Consider the following 25,290-nt stretch of genomic DNA (forward strand, 5'->3'; position numbering starts at 1 on the left):
AGTACCCCTCCCAAATTTTTAAAGGAGTGCACAAATATACCCATATCTTATGAATGGTAATGGACCCCTATACATGACCATATAACTATATAGGATAATAACACCTCATCAAAGGGGATAAAATCGACCAAAAACCAAACACGTTGTACTACGTATTGCTTACGTTTATATTTTGGCAATTTTGTACCCCTAGAAGGGAACGAGGTGGACCACCCAAATTTATCATTATACATATTAGGGTCCTGTACTATAATACCCAATGTTTAAATTGGTCAATTTCCAAAATTTAAGGGGTGGGCCAAGGTACCCCTCCCAAATTTTTCAAGGGGTGCATTAATATACCCATATGTTTTGAAAGGTAATGGACCCCTGTATACGCCCATATAACTATATAGGGTAATAATACCTCATCAAAGGGGATAAATTAGGTCAAAAAGCCCCGAATTTTGAATTTTTGGCAATTTTTTACCCATGAAAGGGAACGACATAGACACCCAATACTGATAGCGGTACATACTATGGTCCTAGGCTACCACATCAAATTTTTAGATTTGGCAATTTCCAAAATTTAAGGGGGGTGGTCCTATGTACCCCTGCCAAAATTTAGGGGGTGGGCCATGCTACCCCTGCCAAAATTTTGAGGGGGTGGTCCTAGGTACCCCTAGGTCATTGACCCTGGGCCAGGGACCATGGGTCCTGAGGCAGGGACCCAGGGGCCAAAAAGTGTCCTCAGGTGACGCAAATACTACTGTATTACATTCTTTCGAACATTTCTCGAGATGCCTCAAACTTAAAGAAATGTTTCATAGAACTATAAAATATGTAATTCCGGTAGTCAATCAAAATTTCTAACTGTCTCTAAGTTTCGTAAATAATAAAATTCATAAAAGATTATATTTACTTTTAACATCAAAGTCACTAATAAGATTTTACTATTACAGGTCAAGCATTAGCTTTAATGGAAATTAAAGTTGCGCTTATATACATCCTGGCACATTTTGAGCTTCATCCTTGCAATCGTACTCCAGAAGAGTTTAAGCTCAATCCAAAAGGTCTGTTTGCTGCTCCTAAGGAAGATCCTTGGTTTAGATTAGTCAGAAGAACTGGAAACATAAAACCAAGAAATAAAAGTCATTAAATTTAGTTAATAATATTTGCTGTAAATTTCGTTACACAAAGCAGTGTCTCATACTTGCGACAACAGTGAATAAGAAAACGTAAAACGAAAAGAATAAAAAGGATTTCTGACTGAATAAAAATCCACTATTTTGGTTATTCTGTTGTTTGGGTTATAATTCTTTTTATATAGTATAATAGAGATAAAACCTAATACGAGATTTAAAAAAAAATGGTGTACACGTTTCCAGAACCAAAGTGTATTGTGAAACACGACCGTTGCATCGTAAGACAAAAGTAAGAGCTGTGCGGACTGAACATATAGCTGTACTTTCATATTCGTCAGGGTTGCATCGTAATGTAAGAATGTAGCAACTGAAAACGTACTCCTATCGGAAGTGCGCAAAACAATAAGCTTTCCGTGGGCAAAATGGCTTAGCACAGAAGTTTGCACTAAACTGTCAGCTGTATATGGACCAAACGCAACGTTGCATCTTCTTGCTCTAGTAAAATGGTTCCAATGATTTGAATGAAACCTCAGAAATCTGCAGAGCACTGATCGGGAGGTTAAGCTATACTCGATGACCACAAACGGAATCATCAGGAAATTGGAAGAAATGACTCGTGCCAGTCCCAGAGTAATTATCATAGAAGCTACCAGGTGGACTTATTTCAGTGAACAGTGATAATACCATTGCAGGAGGCGACCTGTAGCATGGGAAGCGGTACGTGTACTCGATTCCCCCTGCATGTTGAGGGTCGCGGTGACTCAGTGGTAGAGAGTTCAACTCTGGTGCACGGAGTCCCTGGTTCAATACCAGGTCCCGCCAAGTGAACTCTGTGGTGTACAAACACCGTGTGTGTGGGTTTCCTCAAGGTTCTCCTGTTTCTTTCCAATTTCTTCATTCCACCATTTCATTCATTTCTCATCATCATCGTCTCCTTTAGCCTAGCCGGCATAGAAGTGAGACGTAAAATTCAAAGATTTCATTTCATTTTTCTGATTCCTCCTGCATTTATACTCGGACATAAAAGCGGTAGATTAATGGCTTCTGTGAAATTCTTGCCGTGTCACTCTGTAGAAGGGAAGGAGTTCCTGTACTTTATCATTACAGATGATAAGACGAGTTCACGTCGGGACACCGAAAACCAAAGAGAACCTCTATGGGATAAAACACACCTATACGGAAGAAAAGTAAAATTGATCATTCGGAGGGGAATCTCTTGACCACTGCTTTCTTCGAATATGGAAGGTTGTTTTACACAGAGTTTGTGCAGAGATTCACAACGATTATGATCATTACGAACACAGACTAGAATATACAGACCGCAAACTCAGCGAAAAGCTGGAAACTTGGCGAGAGTAGCGCCTCAAACACGCGACGACGGAACTAACCAGTCGATCTGACGTCACCTACATGGAAACTTCGAAAGTAACTATCACTCTTTCGTTCCTTCGGTTGCATTTGGGGAAACAGCTTTTTGTGTTGACGTACTTCGCGGAACTTAGATATTTTCAAAGTGAACTCTTTAAAAGAAAGAAAAATCTGTTAATATAAAAAAGTTGGAAAGGAATGTCCAGTCCAGAGACAGTACAAGAAAAAGTGAACATTAGCTTATCTCATCTTTCTGCACTACATCTAACACTGAGATGCGATGCAGACGAAAACAATCTGTCGGTTACGATGACAACACCGATGGCAGCGCCATCCACACACGACGACACTGATCCCGCTCACTGAGAGCGTTGATTGGTTCTTTCTCTGTGCAGACGATCCAAATTGATTTCAATAGCGTATATAGGAAGTTGCTCGTCTGTATGTATTCTAGTCTGTGATTACGAACTGCCACTAGCATGAAGAGGTGTGGTCATCAAGGTAAGTTGAATAAGAGATCATTCTCCCTCACGAAATTCGACTTTGTGTTAACGGTTTAGATTATTAGTATTACAGCCTTCGTCCTACAGTTCAGATCCGGTTGAATGAGATTTTTAAGCTTTCAATAAGTTTCAAGAACAATAAGAAAGGTAAATAATCAATTGCCATGACGAACAATTTTAATCGGTAGTTCAACAGTTGCTTCCCGATCGAGGAACATATTTCTACCGACAGCGCATTAAATGATTGGTGGAACATTTAAACCGTTGCTTACGGGGACTTAGCGACTATATTAAAGAATTGTGAGTTGTATCTGTGACACTTCATATTGTAGTGTTCTACTTATACAGTTTCATTTATTTTCCACAAATCTGTTCAACGTCTTTTCTAATCCTCCTCATATTCGTAAATTTCGTACTCGTATTAGTAAATATACTATAATAAAGCGCATTAGTATTAATGAAGAAGCGTAATAATACAAGTTAAAGACTTTGGAAGGAATAAAAATATTTATGAAGTAACATGTCTTTCTTCTTTTCATATAGTTCATATATACATATATAAAACAAACAAAACAATTCTTTTTTATATGTATGAAAAGGGTTGAAACTATGGATTAATGTAATGGATCCTTACGAACACATAACGACTCAGCAGGAGATTATTAAATATGTTTCTATACTGTGTGTACGATGCATAAGTAATTTGGGCTGTAAAATTAATCAAATGCCCTCAAAACATACAATGTATATGTAAGTACGTGTATGTATAATGTTCATTTTGCGTTGTCATGAAGACATAGTAATGGACCAAAACAGAAACGTATTATAGAAAATATATTAAACAAATAAACATATGTATGTCTATAAAGTGACCTGTAACTCTAATCCGAATAAAAACTAAAAGAAAAGAGACATATAACTTACAATATATTATGTGTATAAAATGGTTTACAATATTATAGCTATTATAATATTTAAGAAAAAAGTTTTTCCTTATTTTAAGTTAATTATTGATAGTAGCATTCATTGGAGTTAATAGATATGTAGGGTACACCGTTTATATTAAGTCGTCCTTACAAATTTTAACATACATCCACCAGGTTAACAGTGTTGTCAGCCCAAAATAAAGTTTTATTTTCAAATAAAGTTACATCAAATTATTATATACTAGCATCAATTACCCGTTTCGCTGGGTTAAATTAAGAAAAAGTAGTAAATATATTCCGTTAGTCAGTACCTTTTTACTACTACTAAAGTACACTCTGATATCGGTCATTTTCGATCATTTCTGTATTTCTCTCCACATGTTGCGTGGCTGAATTTAGATTTAAACGGCATCGGAAGTGTCACTGTTTATTACAGCAACCCAGAAAACCACGGATTTGAGTGTCACTATCACTATTCCGAAGTGTCACTATTCAACTTAGCAACCCAGAAAACTATGGACTCGACACTAATATCGGTCATTTTTGATAGTTTTTAAATGTCTCTTCTCCTCCCCTCCGCCCCTCCTCCCCCTCCTCTAAGTTGCACCATCAAAGTGATATGATAAAAACTATACCAGGTCCAAACCTCATCTATGTTGAAAATCTGATTGAGATCAGTCTAGTAGTTCAAGAGTGATGAAGGCACGAAAACAGTCAGATTTTTATTTTATTTTTGCATATATCTCCGTCCTCTCTCTACCCTAAGTTGCACCGTCAAACTGAAATGAAAAAAAATGTTCCAGGCCCAAACCTTATCCATGTTGAAATTTTGATACAGAACGGTCTGGTGGTTCAAGAGTTATTAAGTCTTACTCATTTATATATATATATATATATATATATATATATATATATATATATATATATATATATATATATATATCCTCCACCTCCCCTAAGTTCTCCCGTCAAAGTTAAATGATAAAAAAAAACTTCCCAGCCTCGTATCTCATCCATTTGGAAAATTTGATTCAGATCGGTAGGGTGGTTCAAAAGTTATTAGGTGACGAACATAGTCAATTTTATTTTTATTTACATCGATTTTTGTATACCTCCCCTAATCCCCTACCCTACGTTGCTTCATTAAAGTGACTTGATAAAAAAACATCCCAGAGACGATCCTCATCTATGTTCAAAATTATATTAGGTTTGGTCCTTTGGTTCAAGAGTTATTAAGTTTTATTTATTTTATACCTCACCTCACCCAGTAAGTTCCACATTCAAAATAAATTAAAAAAAAAAACACTTCCAGGCCAGAACCTTATCAATGATCAAAAATTTTATCGAGATCGGTCGAGTAATTCAAGAGTTATTAGGTTTTATTAATTTTTATATATTTCTCCCTCACCTCCCCCGACCCTAAGTTCTACCGTCAAAGTGATGGGATAAAAACCATCCCAGATTCAAACACCATCGACGCTGAAAATTTGATTGAGATCGGTCTGGTGGTTCTAGAGTGATAAAGTCAGAAAGACAGTCACTTTCATTTTCATTTTTTTTTACATATATATCCCCCTCCCCCTGCCCTACGTTGTCATCAAACTACCGTTAAGGTGAAGTTATAAAAAAAACTTTCTAGTTCCGAACCTCATCCATGTTGATAATTTGATTGAGGTTGGTTGGATGGTTCATCAGTTATTAAGTGACAAACCTAGTCACTTCTATTTTTATTTATATTGATTTTTATATATCTTCCCCTCCTTCCCCATCCCTACGTTGTTTAGCCAAAGTGAAATGATAAAATCTTTCCAAGTCCCAAACCCTATCTATGTTGAAAATTTGATCGAGATCGAGCTGATGGTTCAAGAGTTATTAAGTTTTATTTATTTTATTTTATTTGGTCCTTCATCCCCTGTCCTATGTTCTACCGTCAAAGTGAATAGCTAAAACACTCTCAGAGCGGAACTGCGTCTACATCAAACATTTGATCGGTCGGGCGGTTCAAGAGATCAAGAGTTACAGACATAGTCACTTTCAATTTTATAATATAGACTAGCATCGATTACCCGTTTCACTTGGTTAAAATGAACATTCAAATGCACAACACCGTAGCTCATGTGTTTAGTATCCGTGAAATGTGTTGCTTCCATTTCTAGTGGTATCGATTTAAACGGCATCAGAAAGATCACTGTTCATATCACCGACCGCGAAAACTATGAATTCGACACTAATATCAGTCATTTTTGGTCATTTTGATATAAATCTCCTTCCCCAAGTTGCGGGGCTGAATTTGGTTTTAAACGAGATCGGAAGTTTCACTTTTAATCTCAGCGATTCCAAAAACTATGGATTAGACACTAACATGTGCCATTTTCGATTATTGTTATATATATATTTCCCCTTCCCCTACTCCATATTGCGGTGCACGTCATCGGAAATATCACCGTTCATCACAGCGACCCCGAAAACTTTGGATTCGATAAGAATATGAGTTAGTGATTGATCAGTTTAATGTATTTCCCTTCTCTCCTCTTCCAAGATGCGGGGCTGAACTTGGAATAAACGGTATCGAAAGTATTACTTTTCATATTAGTGTAAGTGGATATTTTCGATCCACTTACTTGTAATAAATTAACTGTGTAAGAATAGCTGGTTTAAATATAGATATATATAATCTAATAGTTTTTAAGTTCATTAAATTCCAGGCCTGGATAATTATTTAGGTGCTTATATATTTATATAGTTTATAATGTTTATATAATTTGTATAACTTATCTGCATATAATTTGTATCATATTTATCATATTTTTTTATATAGCATTAGAGAGATTGCCTTTGAAGACTTTCTGCTTAGATAGATACACTGTTGCATTTGCTTCCATAGTCTTAGGATCGGATACGTGCTTGTTAACTGTTAGAACTTCAAGGGGGGGGGGGGTAGGTAGCGTCGGTTTTTTCAAAGTTGCAACGAACTTTCTTTATTTTAGCTGGAGATCTTTTCGTTTTTGGATGCTGCCACGTGTGAGCCGAATCGTATATATACCGAGCTGTTTTGCTTGGTAGGAGTTCTTCTGACGCTCTGGACCACATGGTTACGTTCGACCGACGGTCCTAATGTCTGTTGGATCAACCATTTTTTTTTTTTTTTTTTAAGCTATGCTGTTTAAGGCTGGCAGGTTAGGATGGTCTCTCGGAATGACCAAGGATAGGGAATAGGTTTTTCTTTCGTAAATAACTAAAGAATAGTTTTCTGGGGAGAATTCTTTTTTGTTTAATAGGTCAATTTTAATCACGCCGAGGACGTGAGGATATCTATTAACCCTTAAACGGCCAACGTGAGTCCAATGGACTCATCGCGTATAATTGTTATCTAGCTGCAATTTATTTCTTGCTCAATATATGTCTCTTTCTAGATATGCTATAGGTAGGTAATGTAAAGTGTGAATACAATTCGGAATTGAAAAAATATACATTAGGGTATGTTTTAAAATTATTTTTCTAATTTCGTAACACAAAAGGCCAACATGAGTCCAATGGACTCACTGCTACTTTGCATCATATATTTAAGTTCCCAGTGGAAATATCGGTACATTTGTCATTAAATTATTAATTACAGTATATGACACGTTTGTGTCAGTTGATTCTTGTTGTGGTGGAGGTAGTAGAACTGTTAGTGTATGCTACTACCAACGTAAGTGCAGCAATGGCAGCTTCTTTGAACATTATGTAAGAAATTCGCCAGTTTTTGGAGGATGAAGACGAAGACATTATGTGTAGTGAACTTGAAGATAGCGGAAGTGATTGGGAAACTGAAACATTAGAAGTTTCTGATAGGATTAGTAATTCTGAGATTGAAGATGATGGGAATAGGTACCAAAGTAATGAAAAGATGCCTATGTAAAGGACGGAAGCACATGATATAATGAACCTCCTCGACAACAGAAGACGAAATCTCAGATCATCATCAGACGAGAGTCAATAAGGTTCTTTTCTCCAAATACAAATCCTCCCTTAGAGGCTCTGTTATTTTTACTCAAGAGGATGTATTGAAGACTATTGTTCGCTACACCCATGAAGATGCAGTATGTGAACACAGAAAACTCAACATGCAGAAACGGTGGAAGCCGGTCGATGAGAAAGAATTGAAGTGTTTACTTGGAATTGTGTATACTACTGGTCGTCTCAAAACCAAAGATCTGAACATAAAACTGCTATGGGACAAACAGTATGGACCATCAATATTTCGCGGTTCGATGGGTAAAAACAAGTTCAATTATTTGTGCATATTTATCCAATTTGATGAAAAAACAACAAAAAGTGACAGAAGAAACAACGATAAACTGGCGCTAATACGTAAACTTTGGGAAAGAAAGAACCAATGCTTCAAAAATCACTATGACCCTGGGGAAAATTTGGAAGTAAAAGATATATCGAATGTGATAATTATTTCACAGATTTTTATCAAGCCAAAACATTTCTTCGCAATGGTCTTACACTAACAGGAACAGTGAAAAACCAACGTTCCACCCGAATTCTTACCAAACAGAAAGAACGAAGAAAAGTCACCAATGTTTGGCTTCCAGAAAGATTTTACACTTGTGTCTTATGTCCCTGAGAGAAACAGATCTGTAATTCTTCTCTGAAGCATGCATAATTCTGGAGACATTGACGTAGGAAAAGCAACCAAACCAGAGAAAATATTGAATTATAATGAGACTAAAGGTGTTGACATGTTAGACCAATTGGCCCATGAATATTCATGCCAAAGAAAGAGCAACATATGACCATTTACTTTTTTCAGGAATATGCCTGATGTATGCGATGTTGCAGCCTATTTCGTCTGGAGTATATTACATCATGATCGGAAGATGTCCAGTAAGGATTTTCTTACTGCAATAGCAGAAAGTGTTATCCAGCCACATATTGATAATAGACGTGCTGTAGGTCTTCACAAATCAATCTAGTCTGCGGCTGCTGAGTTCAACAATAGTGATGTTACCAACGTAAAGTTGGAGAAAGAAAGAAAAAAAGACTTTTTTACTTGTTTGATGCGCGAAAAGGACGAATGCAAAGGCAAACATGCATGACCTGCAGAAAGCATGTGTTTTCTGAACATTCGGCTGTACTTAGATACTGTAAAAAATGTAAATCAACAAAGAAGAAAAACGAAGCATGTTCTTCAGTAGTTCTAAAAGATTATGAGAACATTCCAAACAAACAATTGCATTATTTACATTGTTTCTAATAACTTACAGTATTTTGAAAGAGAAGTTTCTTGAAAATCGTTAGTTTTCAAAAGTTGTCCCTACTAAAATTTAGAATTGAACTATCTTTTATACAATACAAGAAAAATAATTTAAATTTCCACCAAAATTTTACATCAGATGGCAACACTGACGAGCTTGTAAAAACTTTAGAGATACGTGATTGCTTTACTTACATATTCCGTCAAATACACTTAAAAATACTATACGGAATTACACTTCGTATCACAATATAAGGTCTGATAACCCATTGTGAACAGTGTGAGTCCATTGGGCTCACCTCGGCTGTTTATGTTAGGAAAATAGGTTGGCCGTTGTAGGGTTAAATAGGTTTTTATATTTTGAGATACGTTTTAATCTTTTGGATAGGTCTATTAAAGAATTCTAATTTCGAACTCCAATGGTTTTGGGTTCGAGGCCCCTCTGGAATGAGAACTTTGTTTCTCAAGTTAAAGTTTATTGTTTTCCTTTTTGGTTTCCTGATCCTAATCCTGTGTTAGTGATTATCTCTTGTAAAAAAGATAAGTTTCTGGTCTTTTTTTAGAGCGAGACCTTTATTAGGGCAAGGCCTAAATTTTGGTGGCCATTTTATTGTCTCAAAGAGAGAGACTTGGCTAGGGCAAGGTCCATATTAAGGGCCAGTTTATAGTCTCATGAAAGAGACTTGTTTGTTACCTTAACTTAACCTCTTACCTTGTATTGTTGTTTAGCCAGGGTTTTCTTTTCGCAGGTTCTCTAGAGTTCTGGAGACCTGTGTAGATAGGCCAAGCATTTTTTTGATTCAAGGAATTGCTTTTAAAGTGAAGGCAGAGTGGAGCTGTTTCCGCTAGAGAGAGCAGAAAAACTTATGCCACAGGACCCTTATAAATTAGAGCATAAACTAGCATGTATTCGTATCTAAGTAGGTAGTGATGGGTTCAGAGTTCGATCCCTCACGGGTAGAGTTTTCAGAGTCCTGAAAGAGAACTCCTTTGCTGCTTCTCGTATAGAAAATTTTACTTATTTGCTCATATCTAGTCTACGAATAAAATATTATAAAAGCCTAAGTAATGTTTCGTTCTTTAAAACAAAAATTTCCCTGTGCCCGGATGTAATAAGAATAATATTAATCATACCCTAGACAATTAAGTTTTTTGAGAGGAGCCAGTGAAGAAGATTGATTAGACAATCTTTTATTCTGTTTTTTATTTATGTAGTATATTGTTCTTACAGTTCAGTTTGAGGAAGACTGTGGGATAGAGAGGAATTAAAAGTTTTTTCTGCCGAAGTAGTATTAGTGATACTACTTAGTAGAGGCGTAAATATATATATATATATATATATATATATATATATATATATAGAGAGAGAGAGAGAGAGAGAGAGAGAGTAAGATATATTTTATACTACAATTAGCTACCCCGAAAACTATAGATTCGACACTAATATCGATCGTTTTCGATCATTTATAAATGTTCCTCCCCCTCCGTTCACCCCTGTGTTGCACGGTAAAAGTGATACGATGAAACAATCTTAGCTCTGAACCACATCTATGACGAAAATTTCATCATTCATTCAAAATTTCATTTCATAAAAAAAAGTCACAAAAAATAAGTTTCATTTTTATTATTTTTACACATATATCTCCCCCCACCCCTCCCCTAAGTTTCACTGGCAAAGTAAAATAATAAAAAATAGATTTCAGACCGGAACATCGCCTATGTTAAAAATTTAATCAAGATTTTTTTGGGTGTTTCAAGATATTAAGTTTTAATTGATTACACACACACACACACACACACACACACACACACACATATATATATATATATATATATATATATATATATATATATATATATATATATACCCCTTCCTCACCTAGATTCTACCGTCAAAATGGAAACATAATGAATCTCATCTATGTTGAAAATTTGATTGAGATCAGTCGGGTGGTTCAAGAGTTATTAGGTTATATATATATATATATATATATATATATATATATATATATATATATATATATCCCCTTTCTATTCCCCACCCTTTAAGTTCAAGTGTCAAAATGATATGATGAAAACCACCCCAGGTGCAAACCTTATCCATGTTGAAAATTTGATTGAGATCGGTCGGGTAGTTCAAGAGTGATGAAGTCACATAAACAGTCACTTATTTATTTTTTTACATTTTCTCCCCCTCCCCCTCCTCTAAGTTGTACCGCCAAAGTAAAATGACAAAATCATCCCAGGTCTGAACATCATCTATGTTGAAAATTTGATTGATATCGTTTTGGTGGTTCAAGAGTGATGAACTCACAAAGACATCACTTTTATTTTTTTTAAACATTTTTCTACCCACTTCCCCTGTCCCTACGTTGTTCCGTCAAAATGAAATGATAAAATCCATCCCACTTTCGAACCTCATCTATGTTGAAAATTTGGTCGAGATCAGTCTAGTGCTTCAAGAGTTATTAAGTTTTATTTATTTTTTATATCTCCGCCTCGCCCCTCCCCTAAGTTAAATTGTCAAAATGAATAGCTAAAAACATCCCAGGAGAGAGCTGAATCTATGTCAAAAATTTGATCGAGATCGGTCGGGCGGTTCCAGAGATTAAGAGTCACAAACATAGTCACTTTCAATTATAATATAGATTTCACATTTACATGTTTAACGGGAATTTACTCCCACAATAAAACATTTGTTATTTTGTGTTACAAATTAAACATATCACAGTATCGTAAACATCTTTATTTTGGATGTCGCTCTAATAGTAATAACCAACAGACAGTACATCCAAACTATCTTAATATCAGATACAGTAATTAGTTCACATAAAGAACAATAAAGGTACATAGGTTGGAAAAGTTTTTTTTTTCCAAAACGGTTTCGTTACGAAATCTCTTCAAATACAGTGACTCAAAAAAGTATTCATACACAGAAAGTTTTTGAGGTAGGATTACATATAAAGGTTAAATAAAAACGATGTTACAATCATGTGAAAACGTGCATAATTTACTATGTTTGTTCGTAAAAAAAATATATGAAAATAAGAAATTTTTAGGTGGCAAAAGTAAATAAATGTTCTTTCTTAACTAAAAAGTATTCACACAGCAACATGAACTACAAATCTTAACGAATTCTAACAATCTGTACTAAAAAAAAAAACAAGATTGTAATATTTTATGTGCATACCTTTAACACAAATTGCCTCGCGACGCCTTGGGATATACCGAAAGAGCGGTCGGGGGAATCTTAGACCATCCGTTCAAAAGCTTCTTATTATTTTTTGTAGTGCTTCCTTGCTCGAAGAATGGAGTTTCTGTACATGTTTTGCTCAGAAATCCCGCAAATGCTCGATAAGAAAGACATCTGGGCTTTGTAGAAGGGTCAAAAGCTGTAATTGAGCGTTATACAGTAACCACTTCCTAGTTTTCAAACGATGTGCTTACGGTCATTGTCCTGTTGGAAAACAAAGACCTTGTCAAGACCTGTTTGATAAGTTACGGTGGAACACATTAATATACTTATATTCATTTTTGACCCATTCAATAAAATCTAGATTTCCCACTCCAGAAGACGCCATGCATACATAAACTATCACACTTCCTCCTCCGTGATTTACTGTAAGGATATTCTGTTACGATTGCAATTCACTGTTTGGCTTTCGCCATGACCATCTTTTGCCATCTGATCCGAATATACTAAACTTCGATACTTCGGAAAATTTAACAGTATCCCGTTAGGTTTAGTGTGATTTTCGTTGAAAAATTTTAGGCACTTTTGTCGGTTTTAGTGATGAGCAAATGCAAGACCAAGAGCAAGACCGGGGTGATCTTGGTCTTGGTTTTGGTCTTGCACATCCACTCTTGGTCTTGGTCTTGCACTCGAATTCTTGGTCTTGGTCTTGGTCTTGCATACCTAGTCTTGGACTTGGTCTTGGTCTTGCATGCAAGAGTCTTGCAAGTCTTGCATTTAAGAAATCTCAAGCTTTCCATAGGTAACTTTTACTATCGATATAATTGATAATAAACTCTACAATGCGCCAATAGTAACGGATATACAATATATGTTGATAAATGTAATATAGTTTAACTTCGTGTAAGTATGATGATAGTGTACAACATAGGTGATGATCTTTATTTTTTTAATGGATGCCCACGCTTCTTCACTACTTATAGAATCACAACGTTTCGTAGTCTGTTTAAATTTTTTTTTAACAGATCCAACAATTCACTGGTTAACAAACTGGGGAGGCTACCCCTGAAATGCATGAAATAAAATCAAGACGGCACAGATTATTGAAATACCATGAGTTGCAAAATTATTTTTACACTTTAAAGGCGTAAATTTTTTCTTTTCCAATTAAATATTGAGATTTTGTTTTACTGATTCCAATATGTACTCTATGGGCCATAAACATGGACATAATGCAAAAGCGATTAAAAAATTGCAGGCTTTTGAAATGTGGGCATGGAGAAAAAAAAGGAGATAATTAGCTGGGTTGAATGTAAGACGAATGAGAAGGTATTAGAAATATTAGCAGTAAGGGAAAAAAGAAGAATTTTAGATATTGTTAAGAGGAGGAAGGGGAACTGGTTAGGATATGGCCAAGGAGGAACTGTATTATGAGGGACATGCTGGAAGGTATTTTGGAAGGAAAGAGAGGAAGGAAGCGAAGGAGATTGTAGTTGAAGGACGGTATTAAAACAGAAAATTGCTACGTCAAGACGTAGAGACTAGCTGAGGACAACCGAACGTCGAACCTTCTCAGTTGCAGCAAGTAACCTCCCAATAATGGCAGAATAAATATGATGAATATGATATGTTTAGCAATATTGACCAAAAAAGAGAGAGAAAATTAAAATCATAATTATTATAATCAATCCTCTTAATATTTTAGAATAATTTAAGTGAAAACTGAAAATGACTCAACTGTCTATATCTTGTAAAAACTCAATTTATATGAATACTTTCGACCTGTATTAGAAATACAAAATAACGGCATCAAAGTCCAAGTTATTTGAAGTTTCACTTGTTAATAAGGATTACAAGCATCAATTACCCACCTCATTTTGTTAAATTACCAGAAAAAATAATAATATATTTCGTTATTCAGTCACTTTTTACTATTAATAAAGCGCTCTCTGAATCGATTATTTTCATATTTCTATCCCCTCCTTCTCCCCAAGTTGCGGGGCGCAATTTAGATTTAAACGGCATCAGAAGTGTCACTGTTAGTCTCAGAGACCCCGAAAACTATGGATTCGACACTAATATCGGTCATTTTCACTAAACTTATATATATATATATATATATATATATATATATATATATATATATATATATATATATATATATATATATATATAATATCCTCCCCCATGTTGCAAGGCACGGCATCGGAAGTGTCATTGTTCATCCCAATGACCTCGAAAACCATGAGTTCGACATTGATAACAGTCATTTTGGATTATTTTTATATATCTCCTTCCTCCCCCAAGTTGCGGTGCTAAATTTGCATTTAAACGGGATAGGAAGTATCACTCTTTACCTTAGCGACGCCGAAAACTATGGATTCGACACTAATATTTGATCATTTGTGATCATTATTATGTATCTCCCGCTCCCCCAAGTTATGAGGTTGAATTTGGTTGTAAACGGTATCGAAAGGCGAGTATTCAACTGAGCGACCTCGAAAACTATGGATTCGACACTAATATTCGTTATTTACGATTATTTTTATCCCTCTTTTCTTCCCTCCGCCAAGCTACGGGGATGAATTTGAATTTAAACAACTTCGGAAGTGTCACTGTTTAGCTCAGTGACTCCCAAAACTATAGATTCAATTTTAGTATTGGTCCTTTTCGATTATGATTAAATATCTTTCCCCTCCCCCTCCCCTAAACTGCACCGTCAAAGTGATATGACAAACCATCTCAGGTTCGATCCTCATCTATGTTAAAAATGAGATCAAGTTCGGTCGGTTGGTTCAAGAGTTATTAAATTATATTTATTTTTATACACTTTCCATCCCCTCTCCGCCCCTAAGTTCTATCGTCAAAGTGATTTGATAAAAATCACCACAAGTCCTAACCTCATCTATGTTGAAAATTTGATTGAGATCGATCGGTTGGGATCAAGAGTGATGAAGTCACAATGACAGTCACTTATATTTTTAGTTTTTTACATTTACCTTACTCTTCTCCCTCCCCTACTTTGCACCATCAAAGTAAAATTATAAAAATCTTTTTCAGGCTTGAACTTCATCCATGTTGAACATTTAATCAAGATTGGTCGGGTGTTTCAAAAGTTATGAAGTTTTATTTTATAGTTTCAAAAGTTATGAAGTTTTATTTTTATTCAAGAGACTAGTATTTACAAAAATTCAATTTTCAATTTTATAATATAGATTTATTGTTGTAGTATAATGTTACATCGCTCAATCCTCGATGTGCCGTATACCTAAGGAGGCTAAAAGTTATATTAATAAACAGTTATCCAACGTACAAGCATGAAATCAAACTTATGGTCTTGTCAATGTCATGAAAATGTTATTTCGATATTAATTTTATGAGCACACATTAAAAATTTCCAACGGATGCTTGAGCCTCGGAACCAAGGCCATACCCATGTAGTCGACATCTATGGTGTACGTTATTACCGATGTTCAATACTACATTTCTCTTTAGTTTTGGAAGAACACAATGACTAATATGCTTTGAAATGAAATGAAGTATCTAGTTTTACGTCCCACGGTTATGCCAGTTATTCTAAAGGAGACGGTAATTATGAGAAATGAATGAAATGGTGGAATGAAGAAAATGGGAGAAAACGGGAGAACCCCGAGAAAATCCACTCACACCGTTTTTTTTTTTTTTTTTTTTTTTGTACACCAAAAAAGCTCACATGGCGCAAGATGACACCTGTGTGGTTTGAAAACGAGCAGTATCTACAGAAAATCCGAACAACCAATTCAGAAAACGACATACTGTAGCTATATGCTACAGGGGCAGATCGACTCACACGGATTGCATAAACTACTGAGAACACATTCACTCCAGCAGCATTTTTAATGAAGTTAAGAAATCCTTCTCCTTCTTGTTTACATTCTACATAAAAAATTCAAGTAATGTCGGTACTTGTGCAAGACTCTTGCGCAAGAGTCTTGGTCTTGGTGTTGGTGTTGGTCTTGGTCTTGCACCCCTTGGTCTTGGTCTTGGTCTTGCATGCAAGACTCTTGCAAAAACTGCAAGACCAAGACTCTTGCGCTCATCACTAGTCGGTTTACTTCTGAGATATGTTTTTTTTTTTTTTCTGGCTGTTCTAGCATGAAAATTGGCACTATGTAGCACATTCGTATAGTTTGGGTATTCACAGTGCAAGTAGATGTTGACACGATTTCTTCATCCAAAAACACAGCACTTCTGGATGGTATTTTAGTGCTAAATTGAGTACTTTCGTTGGTCGTGGCATGTAACCACTTTCAGGTGTCTGGTTTATGTTTCAGTTATCTTTGTCTGGTTTATGTTGTTCCAGTTTCTTCATATTTCTATCAGTACCAAAACTAATTGAGAGAGTTCTTGCAATGTTACAATATTTTCTGCCTTGTTTATAAAGAGAAACAACACCATGATATTGTGTTAAGGGAAGTTTACTTTCTTGCGCCGCATGTTAACCACTAGCACTCACAGAGCAGACTAACAGACATGCAAGAATCCTTGTTGCAGATACAGTATGATTGGTCGAATTGGACAGTACAAGCGTTCCAAGCACAGAACAGGATAACAGTCCCGCTGTATGAATACTTTTTTGAGTATCATAATTACGTGATTCACATTGTGTTCGTCTTCTTATAGTCTTGGTGGATTTTCAACTCACGGAACTGATAGTGTTATTCCATCGCTTTGTTTCAGTAACACTTCTAACTTTCTGCTGTCTCATATAGCTCACTTGCAACTAAGTTTTTGGGTGTATGAATACTTTTTTGAGTCACTGCACAATGGTAAAGTTTGCAGCATTGTTGAATAATAATAATAATTGGAAGAACTTATTTTAAATAAAAAAAACAGACTCTGTTGTATTATAGAAACAAAGGAAAGCAACAATTATTTTTAAATTTTCCAGCAATACTTCCTTGATCAAAAAGTTCCTGGAATCACCAGTGTGTGGCGCTCTTAGTCACCTGACTTCTATTTTTCCGTGGGTTGCCACCAGTGTTGCCAGATCTACTGATTTTGCAGGAGATCTCCTGCTTTTTCTACGTTCTACTGATCTACTGCGAAAGAAAACGAAAAGTGAATAATCTCCTGCTTTTTCCTTACTTCGAGAAGTTGAAGATTATTAATATTGAATTTTCAAGATTTCCTCACATAAAAAGATGAAATTTCTGTTATAATACACAAAGATCTGAAAAGCATATAGTTATAGAGCTTCACTATATATAATATGAATGCAAAGAATACAACTCTACGTCATCTTCTATAAGATTCGCCTATATTCTGACTTTCTGTAAGATTTACAAGTAAGTGTTGTTTAGATTGGGACTTGGGTTGGAAGAGTGGCTTAGATCATTTCTCCACGATCGTCAGCAAGAAATCGTCTTACGCCACGATATCGTCTGACTGTACCATATAGCTACGTTATCGCTACGTGCATGAAAAGACATTTTCCCACTCCACTTTGCTGTTTCACTACGTTTTACTTCACATACGTGTGTATCAAATAATATTAATATAAATCGGGACTTTTCCCTTTTATTTGCTCAACGTAGTTCGTCAGAAATGAATTCTGGACTGCCTGTTTTGACTACTGCCCCCTTAAGAATGGCAAATTTTATTGCCTCCCCCCCGGATTTACATTCAAACTTCACCACTGTATGTGTCTACTGCTTTCTCCTGTTTTTTTATCTTCGAATCTCCTGCTTTTCCAACTGATTGATCTGGCAACACTGGTTGCCACAACTGTCAACAATATAGCATCCTAAATTGAACACCTTAATTTGCCATTTGTGTAAATGTCGCAGTGTTGAGTACATCTGTTTGGGTGCATGTTTCAATTTTGGCAATTGAGTTAATTTTGCAACTACGAGTGTGTATTAAATTTTGCGTTAAAAACGGATTCAATGGTGCAAAGACCGTTGAAATGTTGGAAAAGTATTTCGGCAATGATGCTCTAAACAAAACTTTTTTTTACCTGACTTTAACTGTATAGACGATTCCAAAAGTGCATTACCACCTGCAATAGCAGACATTCCAAAGAACACGGTCATTGGAGTGATTCAGAATTAGAAAGTCGTTGGACCAAACCTCAATTTTATTACAAATATAGCAGTGTGGCAAAATGAAAATAAGAGAATAAAATCAATTGTTAAGAATGATGCCTTTTTTATCGTGAGGGTAATGGATGACATAAAAAGTTACAAAATGATCTTACTTAAGCAGCTCAAACCAGACGAACGGTAAGAAATAAATATAAGAGAGAAAAATTTCTCTCCTTTACTTTTTTTTAAAAAATATGAAAAAAGTTACATAATGTAAAGGCTTAATACAAGTGCCTAACAGCACAATAATAAACATGCACACGAAACGGAAAGAGAGACAAACACAAAATAAGAGACACGAGTGGCATACCAGACTTCCGGACCTCCCATACAAGATGAAGAGATGGGACCCTAGTTCGAAACCCAATTCTTATAACTCTTCATTCATCTGCAGCACTTTTCGTGTTATCGTTCTCAGTAAAAATCCTACACCCATTTCTTAAGCAAAGTTTGAGTAAAGCATTCGGTGGAGTAGTAGTTATTGTACAAGATTTCCACGTGGAAAATCTCGGTTCGATTTTCTACAAGTTAGTATCATTTTTGGAATAAAATAATGGCTGCAACTGTATTGATTACATAATATCCACAATAGATAAAATCGACACTGGATGTTCGGAAGAGATAAATCTTCGGAGATGACTAGAAAATGACCCTCTCGTTGGTTATTTCAAAACAGGATTTTATTTCTATTATTGTGACACAAAATTTGTTTCATCCTACACGCAAAAAAAAAAAAAAAAAAAAAAGAAAGAAAGGTTACTAGTAAACAAGAAAAAGTGGACAGTAACCAAGTTAGTTTGTCAATATATGGACAACACTGTCATGTGTCCCAGCAGCCAAGCCAAAAGGGGTATCGAGAGAAGGTGATTGCAACCTTGCGTTACAAGTTAATATTGCTAGGTTACAGTGTAATAACTCATTGCTATTACGCTCAAGCGATCGCGTAGTTACCAGCCTGTAACCGGTAACCTATTTAGCATGTTTGAATACCCGACTGCTCGGTTAATGAAACAGGGTGCATCAACTGCAGTAACTTAGTATTTTGATTAATATAACATATTCAATTAGTTAAAGTAACACATTTACTCGGTTAAAGTAATAGAGTAGGACAAATGTATAACCAAGAAGATCGGTTAATATAACATATTCAATTAGTTGAGATAACCTTTTACTCAATTAATGTAATAGAGTAGTGCAAATGTTTAACCGAGTAGATCGGTTAATTTAACCTGTTCAGTTAATTGAAATAACCCATTTACTCAATAGGGTAAGTCAATTCTAATAACCGAGTCTCTCATCTAATATAACCTGCTTTATTAGATGAAGAAACCATGACTCAATTTGTTATAACCTTTTTTGCTTTGTTGTCCATATATTGACAAAGTTTTCACGGTTAAAATTGGGTTTAACCTTTCTGAAGATTAAAATTTTATGGCAAATTCGGAATTGTTCTCGCTTTATAATTTTTGAACCACTTAATGTAGCGATGTGTAACGAACGTGATGTACAAAACTAAATTTTCTCTAGTTTATAAAACTACATAAAGTGACCTACTTATTTCCGATATGAATCCGGGGATGGTGTCTTATACAGAAATGTTTAGAATGATTCAGAACGAATAATTGGAAATATTAATTAATAAAAGAGTATAGAAAAGGATTATCAATGCAATGCAAAATGGTAATTCCTTAATCCCCTATAATAATTTGCTAATTGAAATTTTAAAAAAATATTTCAGCTGCAACACAACAGATTTCTAGAAATACAGTAGAGGGTTACTGTCTTTCTGTATCATTTGAAGAAAGATGAAAAATGTATAATTTTATAAAAGAGAAAGAATTTAGCTTTGTGGAATGGATTTGTTTCACGTCAAACTTAAGCGGTTCAAAGATTTATACTGACAAGTAAGGTTTCCCAGGTGATACACGCCGATTGTAATCAAACTTCACAGGTTTGTAGAACAGCAAAAAATAAGCGACACGTATTTTTTTATAGCGGCCCATATGCATATTTAGACGGTATAATAGGGTTGTCAAATTGGTACAACAAAGCATACTTTAGGTAATAGCGCGAAAACGAGAAAAGATAGCCAACTCTTGTAAACGACCAAGTTATCATGACACGATAAGCATTTCAATAACATATAGTGCTTCTACGGGGATAACCCACAACATCCGCAAATGGACCAATCAGGGATGAAAAGCAGTCACAGAGCTTTATCTATTACGCGGAATCCAAATAACGTAGGTAAGAATAAAGAATGATAAAGAATAAGTGATACGTGTTTCTTCGTTTTCGCAAGATGAGACAAAAAACGTAAATAGATGCATCGTTATCTCAATGTCGAAAGATTGGAGAACTGGAAATATGAAGATGTGAACGCCTGTATGAGAGGCAACCTGTCAATCAGTGTTGTAGAACTGGTTGCAGACACGCCAGAAGAGAGACATTGGCTCAAGGACATTGTAGTGTAAAGAAGCAGAACCAGAAATGCGGCGAAAACTGGGTATTATTACCTGGTAGTGTATGTCTACGGCAAACACGGAAGCCGTAGAGTGTGGAAGTGGGGGCACAGTTGTTTTGAAACTAATAGACGACCGGTTGGTGGCGAACGTTTGTGCATCCTATACGTGGATATACGTGTGTGTGTGTGTATATATGTCATGTAAAGATACCGGTAGAAGTCGTGAACATATAAACCCGTGTGTTGTGAAGTAGTCAGCATGAGGTATGTGTAAATGGTATGCTATTGTTTGCAGTGTTGTGAAAATGACGTATGTAAATCCACACAATGTGCTGGATATGTTAATGGACACACACAAAGAAACAAAACGTGTGAACCGAATATGAAATGGAAAACCGAATATGAAATGGAAATAAAGGATATACTTGTTGATGTCCTGGAAAGTTTCAGGAAAGGTTGTAATACCGAAGTGGACGTTACAGATGATCTGGTATTTAATGATAATGACGTACATGACGTCGCTTCTTCACTCACGAGTGAAGATGACACAGAAAGCAACGAAGACGAAGGATTATCACAATACAACGTCGGTATTGCGGAGAAAGGGAGCATCAGCGAAGCTGTAGACACAGAATATAAAGTGAAGGCAGTACAGTTTTGGAAAAGTGGAAAGAAGAGGCGTCTGTCGTTCGAAACTGTGAAACATAGGTTCAAGTTCGTCAAAAGTAGGAATGACCTCTATAAATGGGAAAGAATTTGCATGACGGTGGAACAAATTATGAAAAAGGGACGCATATTGATGCAATCATATATGAGAAATTTCATACTGCTAAATGCAAAAATCTTATAATTCATGACACAGACTTACGACGTTGGGCTATAGAAGCTAGTCAAACTGTGGGATTTGACGGGTTTAAAGCGTCAAAGAAATGACTATGACAGTTTAAAAGGCGTCATCACATCGTATCACGGAAAATTACAAAATATGTCACGTACAATAGCGCAGAACAATCCAAAGATATACAGGATAATGCTAATAAGGTTGTGCAAAGTGTTCGCTCATGTGTAAATTCTCATGGCGCAGAGAATGTGTATAATACAGATCAGAGCGGACTCAATTTGGAATTTCATTCGGGTAGATGTCTGGCAATGCGTGGAAACAAACAGGTCTACGCAAATGTGCAGTCTCTGTCTGCGACTACACACAGTTACACGATACAGCCAATCGTATCTGCCAATGGAAAGGTACTGTCGCCTATGCTCATCGTCTAAAAAGAACCTCAGGGAAAGTTCGGGCCACGGGTACAACAGACAATATTTCGACCAGAAAACTTGCTGATTTGTGCATCGACATCCGGCAAAGTAACCAAAGAAATAATCAAATTATGGTTTCAGCCTGCGTACCTTACACAAGTTGGTGACCGGACTGCGCTATTAGTAGATTCCTGGCCAGGGTATGATAAAGATGATTTGGTAGCTATCATAGATCCAACCAAACAATGTACAATTATGACCATACCTAAGCATAAAACGAGCATAATCCAACCTCTGGATGTTTATGGTTTTAGAATGTGGAAGAGTTATGTGCGTAAAATATCCGATGTAGTTACTCTTCAACAACTAATTAGTACATAACCAGTTATCTTCTCCAAGATATACACCTCTGTTCACCTGTGCATAGTTCCGCTGCGGCTATGTTTCGGAAAGACCGATACATTTCACCAATCCAGTAGTTTCCGGTTCAAAATATTTGTGTTTGGAGGATATTTGTGAAGTTCCACTTCTGCAATACATACAATGAATAGGTTGGACAACAAATAAGATGTCATTATAACAAACAAAGTGAATTCCGTTTCCCTTGTATATATAGAGAATTATGTTTTGTATTGTCCTTGTTATTGTTTCAACATAGCTATCTATTTTTTAATATCCGCACTGGCATGAAACATTTTGCTGTGCAAGATGTATATAATGATACTACGTAACAGACGTGTTGCACTCAACATATTGCCAACACACCTATTGAATTATGAATTGCATCACTGGTTATGTTCTTCTGCTTTAGTTATGCCCAGTTCTTTGTCAATGACACTAGAACTGTTTTCTAGAAGTTTGTGTTTGGAATGCTACGTTTAGTTCTATCTATTAATACAACAGAGGAATGGTTTCTAATATTGACATGTGGCAAATTCATACGCATTTGAATGGCCAAGAGCGGTATTTATGTATTATTTTCGTAAATGTATATCGAACTGTTTTGTTAGTTAGTTGTAGAACTTTTAATTTTTATTCAATGGAACTGTTTTGTTAGTTAGTTGTAGGACTTTTCATTTTCATTTGACGTGCCATACTTTATACTGTTTCGAAACAAATACATGTAGCCACGAATCATTTAATATCGTTTTTATACTCCTTATGTCAAGGAAGTTCTATTAGGCTCATGTCCGATTTCAATAAGAATCATTTGTATGACTAATATTTACTACAATTGCTTATATTCGTTCCATACAATATTCGACATTACGCTACATTTTGTTTAATAGCAGCCGGTATGGTTCAACATACAGCATGTTACCGAAAATAGTGCTTGTATAACATATCCATGTGTTTTGGTTTAAATGCATGCACATATGCATGTGACTATGAATTGTCTATTTTTGTCAACCTGTTCAATTGTGTTCAACATGTTGTTTAGTATCCCGCAAAGGGCCTATTTATCCCTACAACGGGGCTTGTTGCAAAACAATATCAATATTTGTATTACTATCCTATACGGCCGATTCTTACAGGAAGGGCTTGATTTCGTTTACTGCTGGGTGGCTTTTAAATTACTGATCATGAGCATTGAACTGTTTGCAATCACTAACTACTAATAGATTTAACATATAAACCATTGAAGAGCAAGACCAGGTTTGATAATTATCTCTCGAGCAGGATTCTACCTGTCACCTGCAACCAGTTCTACAAAACTGATTGACAGGTTGTCTCTCATACAGGCGTTCACATCTTCATATTTCCAGTTCTCCAATCTTTCGACATTGAGATAACGATGCATCTATTTACGTTTTTTGTCTCATCTTGCGAAAACGAAAAAGCACGTATCACTTATTTTTTTATCATTCTTTATTCTTACCTACGTTATTTGGATTCCGCGTAATAGATAAAGCTCTGTGACTGCTTTTCATCCCTGATTGGTCCATTTGCGGATGTTGTGGGTTATCCCCGTAGAAGCACTATATGTTATTGAAATGCTTATCGTGTCATGATAACTTGGTCGTTTACAAGAGTTAGCTATCTCTTCTCGTTTTCGCGCTATTACCTAAAGTATGCTTTGTTGTACCAATTTGACAACCCTATTATACCGTCTAAATATGCATATGGGCCGCTATAAAAAATACGTGTCGCTTATTTTTTGCTGTTCTACAAACCTGTGAAGTTTGATTACAATCGGCGTGTATCACCTGGGAAACCTTACTTGTGAGACACATTTCTGGGTTCGATATAAACTCTTAACCTCAAAATCAATACACAATTTTAACCTTGAAAAATATAAAGCACTTTATAGTCCTGTAAAATACAAAGCTTTTATAATTCTGTAAAACATGGTAAAACAGGACACTCTGAGTCTTTACACATTATACAGACTATATGGAACAATTGAAATAAAAGCAGAACTATGTTATAAAGAGTCATGATAGTATCCCACCGCCCTTAACGTGAATTCTACTTTCTGTTTCCATACTGCAGAGTTTTTATATTCTGTTCGATTTACAGCAAATAGATGGTAAATATAAAATTTACTCGAAAAATTATTCACAGAGTCAAATAAACTAATCAAAATGTAATAATTGCAAAATATAAGTTATCCGTATAGCTTAGCCATTACGGATTATGTGTATATGAATCAGGGTTCAAATACTGGCCACAATGTTAAACATTATGTATATTATTATTATTATTATTATTATTATTATTATTATTATTATTATTATTATTATTATTATTATTATTATTATTATTATTATTATTATTGTCTGACGAATTGTTCCTAAAGTGAGCTCTAGGAATCAAGAGTAACAACTGCCTTGACATAATGAAGTGAAAATCTTGATATGAGTGCGCATAATTGTATGAATTTAGATGGATAAAGTAAGTAGACCCGCGTCATTTTGTTATAAAATAATATGGCAAGCGGATTTTATTTGCTCCCAAACGGTCATCATCGAATATACACGGCTAGAGGAGCACTTCATTTAGCAAAATTAAAAAGACCTCGAAAATTTATTCCTCTACAAGCGACTTTTTCTTTATCGACTCCGTGGCGAAGTGGGAAGAGCACACG

The 25,290-nt window shown here is 35.5% G+C and overlaps 1 protein-coding gene across 1 annotated transcript in view; it reads left to right on the top strand.

Annotated features, from left to right (window-relative positions):
- LOC145667790 (cytochrome P450 6j1-like) overlaps positions 1-1,138 on the top strand; it is a 29,238-nt gene extending 28,100 nt beyond the window's left edge. Inside the window, exon 4 of the mRNA XM_081735228.1 lies at positions 942-1,138. Coding sequence (XP_081591354.1) covers positions 942-1,138 — 197 coding nt within the window. The remainder of the gene's footprint in view (positions 1-941) is intronic.
- The last annotated feature ends 24,152 nt before the right edge of the window (positions 1,139-25,290 follow it).

This window comes from Thermobia domestica, chromosome 13 (genome assembly GCF_964235325.1).
Source record: "Thermobia domestica chromosome 13, izTheDome1.hap1.1, whole genome shotgun sequence".
NCBI classification, from domain to species: Eukaryota; Metazoa; Arthropoda; class Insecta; order Zygentoma; family Lepismatidae; genus Thermobia; species Thermobia domestica.